Source organism: Kogia breviceps, chromosome 14 (genome assembly GCF_026419965.1).
Source record: "Kogia breviceps isolate mKogBre1 chromosome 14, mKogBre1 haplotype 1, whole genome shotgun sequence".
Lineage (NCBI taxonomy): Eukaryota > Metazoa > Chordata > Mammalia > Artiodactyla > Physeteridae > Kogia > Kogia breviceps.
In genome coordinates this window covers 71096835-71111910 of record NC_081323.1, presented here as the reverse complement: position 1 = coordinate 71111910, position 15076 = coordinate 71096835, and the positions used below count along the sequence as shown (strand labels likewise).

Sequence of the window (15076 nt, the reverse complement as noted above, 5' to 3'; positions counted from 1 at the left end):
GCAGCCCCAGTGAATCACTTGAACAAAAATCTCTATCTCGGCTCCGTGTCTAGAGAACTGCAGTCAAAGCATCAGGTTCTTCTATCATCAATCAATCAACGATCCCGCACCAGGTACTGACCGTGCCTGGCACGGTGAGGAGGCAATAGCAGGGCACAGTGACCTGCAGACAGGAGGCCCGGGTGCTCGTCCCTGCTCTGCACGAGACATCAGGCAAGTTGTCCAACCTCACCGAGTCTTGGTTTCCCCTTCTGCATGTTGGCAACACCACTATCTCCATTGGATGACCCAGTATCAAAGCCCTTGGAAAACCACAAAGTGCTATTAGTATATTGGTAGCTATTCAGTTAGTGCTAGCAGAACACTGAACATGCAGATATTCTGTCCTTAACTCTAAGGGAGTCCTAACTTTTCTTCCTTCCCCTTGTTACGGATTGAATTGTATCCCCCTAAAAGATGTGTCCAAGTCCTAATCCCAATACATATGAATGTGACCTTGTTGGGAGATAAGGTCTTTGCAGATGTAACCAAGTCAAGATGAGGTCATACTAGATTAGGGTGGCCCTAATCCAATGCCTGGAGTCCTTAGAAGAAGAGGAAATTTGGACACACAGGGAAGAATGCCGTGTGATGATGGAAGCAGAGATTTGGAGGGATGCAGCTACAAGCCAAGGAGCCCCAGAGATTGACGGCAACTACCAGAAACTAAGAGAGAGGCATGGAACTGACTTTCCCTCAGAGCCCTCCTGAAGGAACCAAACTTGCTGGCACTTTGATTTCAGACTTCTAGCCTCCAGCGTCCAGAACTGTGACTGAATAAATATCTGTTGTTTGAAGCCACCCAGTTTGTGGTCCTTTGTTACAGGAGCTCTAGGAAACAAATATACCGCACCCCTCATTGGGACTGCCTGAAAATCATCAGTTTGTGGTCAAGATATAAGATAGTGTGCCTGTGATTAAGGGGGAAGACTTTGACCTCGAATTGGAAGAGACCTTGTACTGCACCCCGTGAAACAAAGTGCCCAAGAAACACACATAAGAGGTAATGCAGCTAAACCACAGAGCGAATAAATAAGGTATGGGGGGAGAGTTCGTGCAGGAAACTAAACCAAAAAGTAACCTAGTATATCACAATAGTGAACAGACCTAGGTGATGCTGTGTGTGACTGTCTAAGCCTGTTTGCTGATAGAACGATAATACTACTTAGCTCATTACAGTTACTGAAAATTTTTAAACAAGATATTGCTTATAAGTGCTTTGCAGAGTGATTAACACACTTAAAAACTCAAATGTTAGCTACTTTTGACGTAGCTAACTGGATGATGATGATTACAAATGCTTTGAGCCCTCAGAAGCACAACTTCTCTGAGCCTCAGTATCTTCATTCATAAAACAAGTATAACAGACATTTCACAAGGCTGTTTTGAGCATTGAAAGAGATAACATGTAAGTCTTTTCTATTTAATTGAAATATCATTGACATATAACACTGTGTAAGTTTAAGGTGTATGGGGATGTGTTGATTTGATACGTTTGTATATTGCAAAATGATTACATCCCTGGCATCAGCTAACACCTCTATCATCTCACATAATTATTTCTTTTTTGTGGTGGGAACAATGGATGGACCTTGAGAGCATTAAAGCTGTGGTTTGGTTTTGAGCACGGTGCATTCAATGGGTTCCTTGAAGGTTGGCTGGCCCTAGTAACATCTGAGCCAGTGTAGTTCCTAGAGAATAACAGTAGAGAGCAGCAGGGTCTCATTTGTGCCCCTCCAGCCCAGGCAGCTTAGTGTGGGAAACCAGCTTTGCGTGAGGCTTTTCCTCCTGGGGGGACCCTCAAGCATTTCACTGGGAAGAAGTCAGGTCAGCCATTGCCATCCTTTCAGAGGAAAAAAACCAATTCAACAGAACACACGTTCCGTAAGAGCCCGCTGGGTGTCATGAACCTCAGTTTAAAACAGGGATTATATTTTACAGGGCTATCTTTCAACTTTGATGTGGTGTAGCCTCAGTGCTTCAGAGCTGTTGAACCATTCCAGGGCCTCAGACTAATTTTTGCAAAATCAATCCCTTCTATGATCAATTTCTTAAGATATCAAGTCATAAAACCTTGTTTAAATTAACAAATTGTAAATTCTAAGAAGTTTGACACAAGCCTCTGGGGGAGAATTCCTTCAAAGTTCTAGTCCCATTCTGGGGACTTCCCTGGTGGTCCAGTGATTGAGACTCCGTGCTTCCAATGCAGGAGGTGAGGGTTTGGTCCCTGGTCAGGGAACTAGGATCCCACATGCCGCACGGTGCGGCCAAAAAATATATAAAAAATAAAATAATAATAATAACAAAGTAAGATAAATTTTAAAAAACAAGGTTTTAGTCCCATTCTGGTCCAGTTCAGTGCTGCATTTACCATAGCTTTATGGCTGAGCAGTTACCCATCCAGCACAGCCAGATTTCCATTTTGTTTGAGCTGCACATGTCAGAGCCAAGCATTTTGTGAATAATCCATTAGGAGGGACAGACACCACGCTGCACTTCTCATAAGAGGCTGTTATTATCTCCCTTCCTTATTACTATGAAGTATTTCAGAAGTGCGAAAAATATGGAAAATAACAGAACAGGGACCAGTGAGGCCGTCGTCAGGTTTAAGAGAGAAATACTTCAAATACATGGAAAGCCCCCAGGGACGCACAGTGCCATAAAATTAAGGTGTTCAGCATTTTGTCTGCTCTTCGGGCTCCTTTGAGATCTTCGAGAAAAGTAATGTACTGCTGGTGCACCAGCTCTAAGCTTCAGCGCACCAGAGGTGCTGAGAGCTTCGCCCTGCGGGGATGCAGTCTCTAAGGTTGCCTACAGCGGGGATGGGCTGTAATGGGGGGGCGGCAGGGGGCGGGGGGTAGAGGAGGAAGGCAGTGTCACCGCACCTCTCGCCCCGCCCCTGCACCGCCCATCCGTCCACCAACCTCCCCTCCCCTAACTCAGCGGTCCAGCCAGGTCCGAACCTAGCGGAACCGGAGCAGGAGCCCCAGCGCCACCTACCGACAACGATAAGGACCTCCCTCTCGATGTGGGCCTGGATGTAGATGCGGCCGCGGCGCTCCGTGTGGTCTGTGCCGCAGAGGCTGGGGACGTTCATCACGCAGCGCTTGTGGACGTTCATCATGCAGGCTGCAGGGGCAGAGGGAGGGTGCGCGGCTCAGGCTGGTCCAGGCTGGACCCCTCCTGTTCCCCTCCTTCCCTCCGAAGCTGGCGGAGACCAGCCGGCCGTGCCCGCCCTGCCCGGGGCTCATCAGAAGGGCTTCTCCAACTCTCCCCCGCCCCCCGGCCCCCACCCCAGGCCCTGATGGACAAAGGAGGAGGAACATGTCCGTCCTCCCGAAAGGCTGAGGCACCTCGCGCACCCCCGACGGCTCTGAAGCCAGAGGCACGGGCAGCAGGTAAAGCAGCGAGAGAAGCTGTGGGTGTGGCGGGACCTGACCGGCCAGGGAGCGCAGTGTCCCCACTCAGCAGCAGCCATGCAGAGTGCATGCTCCAAATTGCTGAGATCGCCCCATTTTTCAAGATTAAGCAGGAATCCTGACTTGTATGTGACATCTCCCGATTTTTAAATATTGACGGCCCATAGGTTGCTTTCCGTGGAAAGAGTCTGAGAATGGGAGTTGTGAGCCAGCAGGTTTACCGCAAGGGCTCCTGGGAGGGAGGGGCTCGCCCACGAGGATGCACTGAGGCTGACAGTAAGGGGAGCTCTGGACCTCCAGTGACCCTTCAGAGTTGTCCCAAACTGATACAAGAGGACCAGGCCTCTGCACCCCTGCACCTGCCAGGAACTACCCCCTGGGAAGGGCATCATCTTGGGACCTGAGCAGAGCCCGCACAGTATGCACCGAAACTACCTGCAAGAAAAAGACTTAGACGCAGGGTAAGACGAATGGAATAGGTCTGCAAACTGCATCGGACCTTCATGTCTCCCGTGTGATACGATAAATACAGGCTCCCTCCCCACACTCCTGCAGTACACCTGTGCTTCTTTCAGTGGGTGGTTGGCTTCCCCTACGGCTGCTCCAGGGAGGTGTGCCTGGAGTCCAGTGTTCTCTTAGGAGACCCTCGTTCCAGTTTGAGAAGCCAGGAGGAGAGGCTAGATCACCCCATGGGGCCTGCATATCAGGAGATTCCCCGGGGAACTGGGGGCACGGCATCCCCAGGGGCAGGGGCTGCTGAGGACACCCCTTCTCAGCTCGCCCAAGCTCCAGGAGGCAGCAGGCAGATCACAAAACTGGAAATGAATTGCGGGGAGAGAGAAGGATGGTGGGGAAGAAGGGAGAGCCCCCTGGAACCTGAGTGCCCACGTTCAGGGCTCTGCGCCAGCCCAAGCTGCCTGCCACCCACCCCTCTCTGTCCTTGAGGCCCACTTGGGGCCCCACGTGCGCTAAGAGGAATCAGTGTCCCACAAGCAGAAGACACCTGCGCCACTCTCTCCCTGCCTCTTATGTGTCTACCTGGGAGCCCCCATTCACCACGCGTGTCTCTGTGGCTCTTGCCCCGTTTCTGTTTCTGTCTGCCTCTCAGTACCCATATCGGTGTACGTCTCTTTCCTGGTCTCTGCTCCTCTGCTTCAGCATGTGTCTCTCGCTGCCTCGGCTGCATCAGTGAATAGGTCTGTTTCATGCTCTGAGCCTGTGTCACATCTCTTTGTCTCCATCTATTTCTGTGTCTCTCCACGTGTGTGTTTCTGCCTGTCTCTGCTCTCTCTCCATCTCGGTATCTCTGCAGGAGCCTGACTGAGTGCTGAGTGCATCTCTCTCTGTGTCACTTCCAATCATTGTGTCTGTTCGTTCGTCTGTCTGTCCCTCCTGCTTGAGTCTCTCTCTAGCTGGGCCCCTCTGTAGCCTCACCCATTGCTCCCTACACCTGGGCACATGTGTCATCTGTCCCCTGAATCCGTCCCTGTCTGTGCTTGTGTGTTTCTCTCTGTCTCTTGCTCCCTTCCTCCCCATCCACACCCATAATCCTCTTTGTCACTCTCTGCCCCTGAGAGTTTCTCTCTCTGTCCTCTGGGCCTCAGGACCCCTGTGACAGGGACAGTCTGGCCTCATGACTGCTCAACCTGCTGGGGTCAACAGGCCTCTGGGAGCCACCAGCACTGAGCCCCCCATCTCCACCCCGTCCCCTTTGCAGCTGCAGCTCTCAAAGCCTGCTGGCTCCCCCACCCCTTGGGCCATTCAGTCCTTCAGTTAATAAAGAGAAGTCCTGCCCCCTCCTGCCTCTTCCCACCCCAGCCTGGTCAGAGAATCACACGCCCACCCCACTTCTAGCATAAACTGTAGGTGCTGAAGGGAGGCAGATTTTTCTCTCTGCAGAGAAAGGCATCAGCCCCGCATATCGGTGCTGGCAACAGCTGTGTGCGTGGCTGCAGGAATGGCCCCAATTTGACCACACCTCCTTGTGTCCACACCTGTGGACTGTCCCCTCCCACACGGACTGTGAACCTTGCCATGTGACTTGCTTTGATCAGTGGGACTTGCCCTCCTAAAGCACTTGGGACCTCCATGTGAGCAAGCCCAGGCTAGCCTGCTCAGGACGAAAGACACGTGGTCCCCCAACCCCCGTCATTCCCATCACCCAGGTGACAGCCAGACATCCTTGTGTACAGGTGGGTGAGGCCCTCCAGACCCAGGGAGCCCCTCACCAACCTGCTAACCCACCACATAGGCATGAGAAGCCCAGCCCAGACCCAAATGACAGCCTTGCAGAATCATGAGCTACATAAATGGTCTTTGTTACTCAGCAACAAACAAGTGGTACCCAGCCCACCCAGGACTTGGGAGAATGTTTTGTAGACCACGAGGAAGCAGCCCAGTCAGCAGAGGCTGCCAGAGAGCAAATGTACTTACTGTCACATTTCATGCCCTGGTGGATGAGTCCATACAGCAGTGACCCACAGTGGTCACAAAACGTGGGGCTGGAGTATGTGTGGATCTTGAACTTGTGTTTGCTCCGGGGGTCCTAAGGTCAAAAGAAAACAAACAAAAGAGGCTGGCATCAGTGTGGCATGCCCCGGTTTCACACTGCACTGAGCATTACTGGAGAACTCCTAGAGAACCGAACTTGGCCCCCAGCGTTCGTCATACTTGTTGGGACCATAACTGGAGCTCTGTGCCCCAACATTGTGCTTGATAAGTAACCGGTGAATGAATGAATGACTAAGACAGCTGATGGCTCCCATCCTGCCCCAGCACACTCACTGTGCTTGCAAATCCTCCATCTGGGACCCCAACCTACTGACTCTTATCTGCAGCAAGGGCTCCACAGATGGCAAACAAAACACCAGACAGATCAGGTAAACAGGTCACCCTGCTCCTACTTCTCTCTCCTTTATCAGCCAAGCAACTTCTGGATGATCTAAAACCCAAGTCTGGGCATGAAACCTCCCCAATAGGACCTCATCATCTACAGGACAGAGTTCAAAGTCCAATGAATAGTCTACAGGTTGTGGCAGAGACTACTAGTTTTCCACCAATACCCATTCTTCCTTTCAATAACAGAACCCTTGAGTCTTAGCAGAGACCGTGGCTGCCCAACCATAGACCACATTTCCCAGTCTCCCTTGCAGCTTGGTGTGTCCATGTGATTGAGTCCTGGCCAATGGGATGTACGTGTTTCAGTCATTCCTTTAAAAGGTAGGTGTACAGCCTCCAGGGCCCCTTTTTCCCTTCCCATTGTCTGGAAGATGGTGAGAAGTGGAAGTGACCACCTTGGACTCAAACTTGGACCCACCAGCCCTGGACTTTGTACTTTTGGACAGACATCTGAGAGAAAACTTATCTTCTGTCTTGTTCAAGTCACTATAGTTGAGGGCTATTTGTTACAGCAGCTTACACCATTCCTTAACTAACTAACATGCCCTTCCTAACCTGGCAATGTAGTGCAGTAGTTAAAGGTCCAGACTTTGGAGCAGAAACTGCCTGGGCTCTTCTTTGATGCATAATTTGGGGCAAGTTATTTAATTTCTTTGTGCTTCATTTTCCTTGTCTGTATGATGGAGAGAATGATATAAGCTATACGACCATTGGGAAGAATAAATGAATTAACCTATGCAGAGATCTTAGAACAGCCCGGCACACAGTAAGGAGTATAAGCTTTTGCATTATTATTACTAGATCACCCATGTGATCCCAACTATGCCCCCAAACACACACACTGTTTTCAGTACACAGGACTTGCTCATACTCCCAAATATGCCATGCCCTTCATGACTCTCTGGCTCTGCATGATGTCTTTCTCCTTCAAGAGCTACTCTAACCAAAAAGTTCCTTCTTCTCTTTCCCATCCCAGCCTGAAAGTTGCTTTCTCTGTGAAAGAGAAAAGTTAAAATCATGGGCCCTAGGTTCCACCCCAGGGCTGATCTGATGTTCTAGCCTTTGCTATATGCTACCCATCTCCTAATTCATTCATTCATCCATTCACATTTATTTATTGATGCAGGTGCCTTTTTAAAACATATTCTAATAGAGACAGAAAATGAACAAGTAAGGAAATAAATTGACAGAATAAGTAGAAATTATTTTATGTGCTATTACAATGATGAGCATTTCTCCTTAGGAAACTGTTATTTACAAAATTTAAAAATAATCCTTATGCCTTCCAGAATGGCTAAAATTTTAGAAAATTGATACTGACTATACCAAGTGCTGATGTGGAGAGAACACTATTGGAACTCTCCTACAATTCTGGGGAGAATGCAAAATGGTAGCACCTCTTTGGAAAACTGTGTGGCAGTTTCTTATAAACATATCCTTATAAAATAGGACCCAGTAGTCCCACTCCTAGGTGTGAAATGAACACATCTATCCACAGAAAAACCTGAAAGTTTATAGCTACTTTACTTATAATAGCCAAAGTCTGGAACCAACCAAAGTATTCAACATTCAACGTGTGACTGGATAAACAAAGTGTGGTACGTCCACACAATGGAATACTTCTCAGCAGTAAGAAGGAATGAACTACTGATACAGGTAACATTCTTGAATCTCAAAAGACTTAGGGTAAGATAAAGCTGTCAAAGGAAAGGGGATCGACAACAAAGCGACAGCATGTGGGAACTTTTATGGGGTGACTGGAATGTGCTATATATCAACTGCGGTGAATTTTACTATATGTAAAGAAAGTGAATTTTGCTGCATGAAAACTCTGTCTCAATAAGCCTGCCTAAAGTCCTGTCCATCCCTGAAGGCTTTTGTTGGCCTGCATCTTCTTAATGAGCTACAAAGTTTCTTTCGTGACATTCCAAGCCTCTGCGGTCAGGCAGATGAAGTGTTGGCCCTTGCACAGCTCTGAACCGCCAAATTTTGGAGGCTGGGTCAGCAATGCTCTGGCTATGGGACCCTGCAGGGCTCCCAGGATGCAGAAGGACTGCAGGAGCCACTTGTCCTGCTCGAGGATTGAGGTGCTACCCTAGTAACAATTTTTTGGAAATCAAAAAAGGAAACTAAAGGCTCCCAGTTGATGGCTTAACCAGCCATGTTTCCATTCTTAGGCAATGAGATGCAGAAAGACATCTGGCTCCTGGAAATAGTCCCAGTGCTCTGTGCCTTTATAAAACACTTCCCTGGCCTTTGAGAATTCACCTTAAAGTTGAGAAATGAGTGTCTCAAATCTGCCTAAAAAGAAACACCTGTTCACCACTGGTATTGGCCTGAAGGGGGAGCTCAAGGCTTCTCTCACTCCCCTACTCAGCCTCAAAGGAGGAGAACCTATCTGGTTGGTCAGAGTCCAAGACACTGATTGGCCCAGCCTCGGTGGGTGGAGCCTTCACAGGCTTTAAAAGCTGCACCACCATCTTTCTCTTTCTCTCCCTCTCCCAGGAGCCTGCTGGGTGGCGGTGGCCTCACCCTAAGAAGGTTGGGTGGTCTGGACCAGCTCCACTCCAAGCCCTAGGACAAGTTCTCTCTCTCCTCTTGGTTTTGTATTTCCTTCTGGGTTCCCTGATATGTTAACCTATAGGAGCCAAGAATTAGTTTTGAGTATGTTTTAAATGTCCTTAGGCCTACCTAATATAGAAAAAAGGAAGTCCCCAAGGGCCTCATGAGCTTTACTTCTAGATTTGAAGCAAAACCCCAACTAACAATAAAGTTGCTCTTTGCTGGCTTTGCACTTTCCTCCACGGATAAATCTTAGTGAGGAGTCTCAGGGAGGAGGATTCAAGCACTTCTGACCACATACTATTGAAACAAGCAGGACCCTCTGGGGCTCCTGGGCATCGGGAGCCTTTCTGTTCAGCCTCCATGACCTTCCCTGAGTTCCAAAGGGCAGGTTCAAACGGTTGCTAATCAGGGTAGAGAGGGGATGCAGAGACAAGGGAGGAGCAGTCAAGAAACAACAGTGCAGGAGGGAGAGTCAAGATGGCATTGTGGGAAGACGAGGAGTTGGCTTCTCCCCACAACTAGGGTTCCTGCCAGCCACTGGTGGGGGACTCTGACACCCAAGGAGATGGGAGGAACCCCATAGTGAACTGGTAGGATGTAGGCGGACTGAGGAGAAGTGGAAGCCAGAGAGGACAGGTGCCCCTGAGGCTGGGGAGATCAGGAGAGGCAGGTGGGAGGGACTCTCCAGGAGGAACAGAGGGCAACTGCCCCTGCCCACTCAGGCCCGAGGAGCCTGCTGAGCTCCCAGGCTGAACCCCTGCCCTCCAAAGCCCCCTTCAGGCCACGGGGATCCTTGGGGGCATAGGAAGGAGGCCAGGGAGATCAGGAGAGGCAGGCGGGAGGGGCCCTCCGAGAACAGAGGAGCAGGAGAGGAGAGGAGGGCGTTTGCCCCACCCACTAGAGCCCAGGAAGCCTGCTGGGCTCCCAGGTGAGGTCCCCCACCCCCTGAGACCAGGGGTGGGGGGCATGCCTGGGCCCCTTCTGTTCCTTGAGCCTAAGCCCCACCCCCCCAGGGTGGGGTGCCCTTGCTTAGGTCCCACTCTCCACAGCCAAGGCCTTCCCTCTCCCTTTTTTTTCTTTTCCCTCCTGCTCTTTTTTACTATTGTGATACTGATGTACCTTTCAGTTGTTGATTCATCTATATTTTTATTTTTCTATTCTTTCTAACATATCTGTTAGTTTCTTAGTCTAATTTTATTTTTTACTTTGTTATTGTTCTTTTTTCTTTTTTTTTTTTTTGCCACCCCATGCAGCTTGTGGGATCTTGGTTCATGAGCCCAGGGTTGGGCTGAAGCTCCTGCAGTGGGAGCTCTGAGTCCAAAGCACTGTACTAACAGAGAACCTCAGACCCCAGGGAATATTCATCAGAGTGAGGAGTCATAGAGTTCCTCACCTCAGCACCAAGACCCAGCTCTACCCAATAGCCTACAAACTCCAGTGTTGGAAGCCTCAGGTCAAACAACCAGTAAGACAGGAACACAATCCCATTCATTAAAAAAAAAAAAAAAGAGAGAGAGAGAGAGAGAGAGAAAGAAAGAGACAGCAAAAAAATATGTCACAGATGAAGAAGCAAGGTAAAAACCTACAAAGCCAAATAAATGAAGAGGAAATAGGCAATCTACCTGGAAAAGAATTCAGAGTAATGATAGTATAGATGATCCAGAATCTCAGAAATAGAATGGAGGCATGGATTGAGAAAATACAAGAAATCCTTAACAAAGATCTAGAAGAACTAAAGAACAAACAGAGATGAACAACACAATAACTGAAATGAAAAATAAAAATACACTAGAAGGAATCAGTAACAGAATAACTGAGGCAGAAGAATGAATAAATGAGCTGGAAGACAAAATGGTGGAATAACTGCCAAGGAGCAGAATAAAGAAAAAAGGATGAAAAGAATCTAAGACAATCTCAGAGACCTCTGGGACAACACTAAACACAGAAACATTCAAATTATAGGGGTCCCAGAAGAAGAAGAGAAAAAGAAAGGTTCTGAGAAAATATTTCAAGAGATTATAGTTGAAAACTTCCCTAACATGGAAAAGGAAATAGTCACCCAAGTCCAGGAAGCACAGAGAGTCCCATGCAGGATAAACCTTAGGAAAAACACACCAAGAAACATATTAAACTAACCAAAATTAAATTCAAAGAAAAAATACTAAAAGCAGCAAGGGAAAAACAAAAAAATAACACACAAAGGAATCCCAATAAGGTTATCATCTGATTTTTCAGCAGAAACTTTGCAGGCCAGAAGGGAGTGGCAGGATATACTTAAAGTCATGAAAGAGGAAAACCTACAACAAAGATTACTCTACCCAGCAAGTATCTCATTCAGATTTGATGGAGAAGTCAAAAGCATATCAGACCAGCAAAAATTAAGAGAATTCAGCACCACCAAACCAGCTTTACAACAAATGCTAAAGAAACTTCTCTAAGCAGGAAACACAACAGAAGAAAAAGACCCACAAAAACAAACTCAAAACAATTAAGAAAATGGTAATAGGAACATACATATTAATAATAACCTTGAATGTAAATGGATTAAATGCCCCAACCAAAAGACACAGACTGGCTGAATGGATACGAAAACAAGACCCATATATATGCTGTCTACAAGAGACCCACTTCAGACCTAGGGACACATACAGACTGAAAGTGAAGGTATGGAAAAAGATATTCCATGCAAATGGAAATCAAAAGAAAGCTGAAGTAGCAATACTCGCATCAGATAAAATAGACTTTAAAATAAAGAATGTTACAAGAGATAAGGAGGGACACTACATAATGATCAAAGGATCAATCCAAGAAGAATATAACAATTATAAATGTTTATGCACCCAACATAGGAGCACCTCAATACATAAGGAAAATGATAATAACCATGAAAGGAGAAATCAACAGTAACAAAATAATAGTAGGGAACTTCAAAACCCCACTTACACCAATGGACAGATCATCTAAACAAAATAAATAACAAAACACAATCTTTAAATGACACAATAGACTAGACAGATCTAATTCATATTTATAGAACATTCCACCCAAAAGTGGCAGAATACACTTTCTTCTCAAGTGCACACTGAACAGTCTCCAGGATAGATCACATCTTGGGTCACAAATCAAGCCTCTGAAAATTTAAGAAAATTGAAATTGCATCAAGCATCTTTTCTGACCACAGTGTTGTGAGACTGGAAATCAATTACAGCAAAAAAACTGTAAAAAAACACAAATACATGGAGGCTAAACAGTGCACTACTAAATAAGCAAGAAATCACTGAAGAAATGAAAGAAATAAAAAATACATAGAAACAAATTACAATGAAAACATGACAACCCAAAACCTATGGGATGCAGCGAAAGCAGTTCTAAGAGGCAAGTTTATAGCAATTCAATCTTACCTCAATAAGCAAGAAAACTCTCAAATAAACAATCTAACCCTACACTTAAAATAATTAGAGAGCGCTACCCTGGTGGCGCAGTGGTTGAGAGTCCGCCTGCCAATGCAGGGGACATAGGTTCGTGCCCCAGTCCAGGAAGATCCCACATGCCGCGGAGCGGCTGGGCCCGTGAGCCATGGCCTCTGAGCCTGCATGTCCGGAGCCTGTGCTCCACAACAGGCAAGGCCACAACGGTGAGAGGCCCACATACCACACACACAATAATAATAATAATAATAATAATAATTAGAGAAAGAAGAACAAAGAAAACCCAAAGTCAGTAGAAGGAAAGAAATCATACAGATCAGAGCAGATATAAATGAAATAGAAACAAAGAAAACAATAGCAAAGATCAATAAAACTAAAAGCTAGTTCTTTGAGAAGATAAACAAAATTGATAAACCCTTAGCCACACTCATCAAGAAAAAAAAGAGAGAGGATACAAATCAATAAAATTAGAAATGAAAAAGGAGAAAACACAACTGACACTGCACAAATACAAAGGATTACAAGAGACTACTACAAACAATTGTATGCCAATAAAATGCACAACCACGAAGAAATGGACAAATTCTTGGAAAGGTACAATTTTCCAAGACTGAACCAGGAAGAATTAGAAAATATAAACAGACCTATCAAAAGTAATGAAATTGAAATCATAATTTTAAATCTTCCAACAAACAAAAGTCCAGGACCAGATGGCTTCACAGGCGAATTCTATCAAACATTTAGAGAAGAGCTAACACCAATCCTTCTCAACTCTTCCAAAAAATTGCAGAGGGAGAAACACTCCCAAATTCATTCTACGAAGCCACCATCACCCTGATACCAAAACCAGACAAAGATACTACAAAAAAAGAAAATTATAGACCAATATCACTGATGAGCATAGATGCAAAAATCCTCAACAAAATACTAGCAAACAGAATCCAACAGCACATTAAAAGGATCAGACACCATGATCAAGTGGGATTTATCCCAGAGATGCAAGGATTCTTCAATATACACAAATCAATCAATGTGATACACCATGTTAACAAATTAAGGAATAAAAATGATATGATCATCTCAATTGATGCAGAGAAAGCTTTTGACAAAATTCAACACCCATTGATGATAAAAACTCTCCAGGGGCTTCCCTGGTGGCGCAGTGGTTGAGAGTCCGCCTGCCGATGCAGGGGACGAGGGTTCGTGCCCCGGTCCGGGAAGATCCCACATGCAGCGGGGCCGCTGAGCCTGTGCGTCCGGAGCCTGTGCTCCGCAATGGGAGAGGCCACAGCAGTGAGAGGCCCGCGTACCGCAAAAAAAAAAAAAAAAAAAAAAAAAAAAACTCTCCAGAAAGTGGGCATGGAGGGATCCTACCTCAACATAATAAAGGCCATATATGACAAACCCACAGCAAGCATCATACTCAATGGTGAAAAACTGAAAGCATTTCCATTAAGATCAGAAACAAGACAAGGATGTCCACTCTTGCCACTCTTATTCAACATAGTTTTGGAAGTCCTAGCCACAGCAATCAGAGAAGAAAAAGAAATAAAAGGAATAAAATTGGAAAAGGAGAAGTAAAACTGTCACTGTTTGCTGATGACATGATACTATACATAGAAAATCCTAAAGATGCCACCAGAAAACTACTAGAACTAATCAATGAATTTGGTAAAGTTGCAGGATACAAAATTAATGCACAGAAATTTCTTTTTTTTTTTTTTTTTGGCGCGCGGGCTCAGCAGTTGTGGCTCATGAACTTAGTTGCACCGCAGCATGTGGAATCTTCCCAGACCAGGGCTCAAACCCGTGTCCCCTGCACTGGCAGGCGGATTCTTAACCACTGAGCCACCAGGGAAGTCCTGCACAGAAATTTCTTGCATTCCTATATACCAACAATGAAAAATCAGAAAGAGAAATTAAGGAAACACATTTACCATTGCAATAAAAAGAATAAAATACCTAGGAATAAACCTGCCTAAGGAGGCAAAAGGCTTGTACTCAGAAAACTATAAAACACTGATGAAAGAAATCAAAGATGACATAAACAGGTGAAGAGATATACCATGTTCCTGGATTGGAAGAATCAATATTGTGAAAATGACTATACTATCCAAAGCAATCTACAGATTCAATGCAATCCCTATCAAACTACCAATGGCATTCTTCACAGAATTAGAACAAAAAATTTTACAATTCGTATGGAAACACAAATGACCCTGAATAGCCAAAGCAATCTTGAGAAAGAAAAACGGAGTTGGAGGAATCAGGCTCCCTGACTTCAAACTATACCACAAAGCTATAGTAATAAATAAAGACAGTATGGTACTGGCACAAAAACAGAAATATAGATCAATGGTACAGGAGAGAATGCCCAGAGATAAACCCACACTCATATGGGTACCTAATTTACGACAAAGGAGGCAAGAACATACAATGGAGAAAAGACAGCCTCTTCAATAAGTGATGCTGGGAAAACTGGACAGCTACACGTAAAAGAATGAAATTAGAACACTCCCTAACACCATATACAAAAATAAACTCCAAATGGACTAAAGACTTAAATGTAAGACCAGACACTATAAAACTCTTAGTGGAAAACATAGGAAAAACACTCTATGACATAAATCACAGCAAGATCTTTTTTGACCCACCTCCTAGAGTAACAGAAATAAAAACAAAACCAATGGGACTTAATTAAACTTAAAAGCCACTGTGGAAAACAGT

At 45.7% G+C, this 15076-nt stretch overlaps 1 protein-coding gene across 4 annotated transcripts in view; it reads right to left on the bottom strand.

Moving 5' to 3' along the window:
• Positions 1-15076, bottom strand: part of PRKCB (protein kinase C beta) — a 310378-nt gene that overhangs the window by 140079 nt on the left and 155223 nt on the right. For all 4 annotated transcript variants that reach the window (XM_067013684.1, XM_067013683.1, XM_067013686.1 and 1 more), the window contains 2 exons: positions 5892-6003; positions 3040-3168 (listed from right to left, as the gene is read on the bottom strand). In XM_067013684.1, the coding sequence (XP_066869785.1) occupies positions 3040-3168; positions 5892-6003 (241 nt within the window). The remainder of the gene's footprint in view (positions 1-3039; positions 3169-5891; positions 6004-15076) is intronic.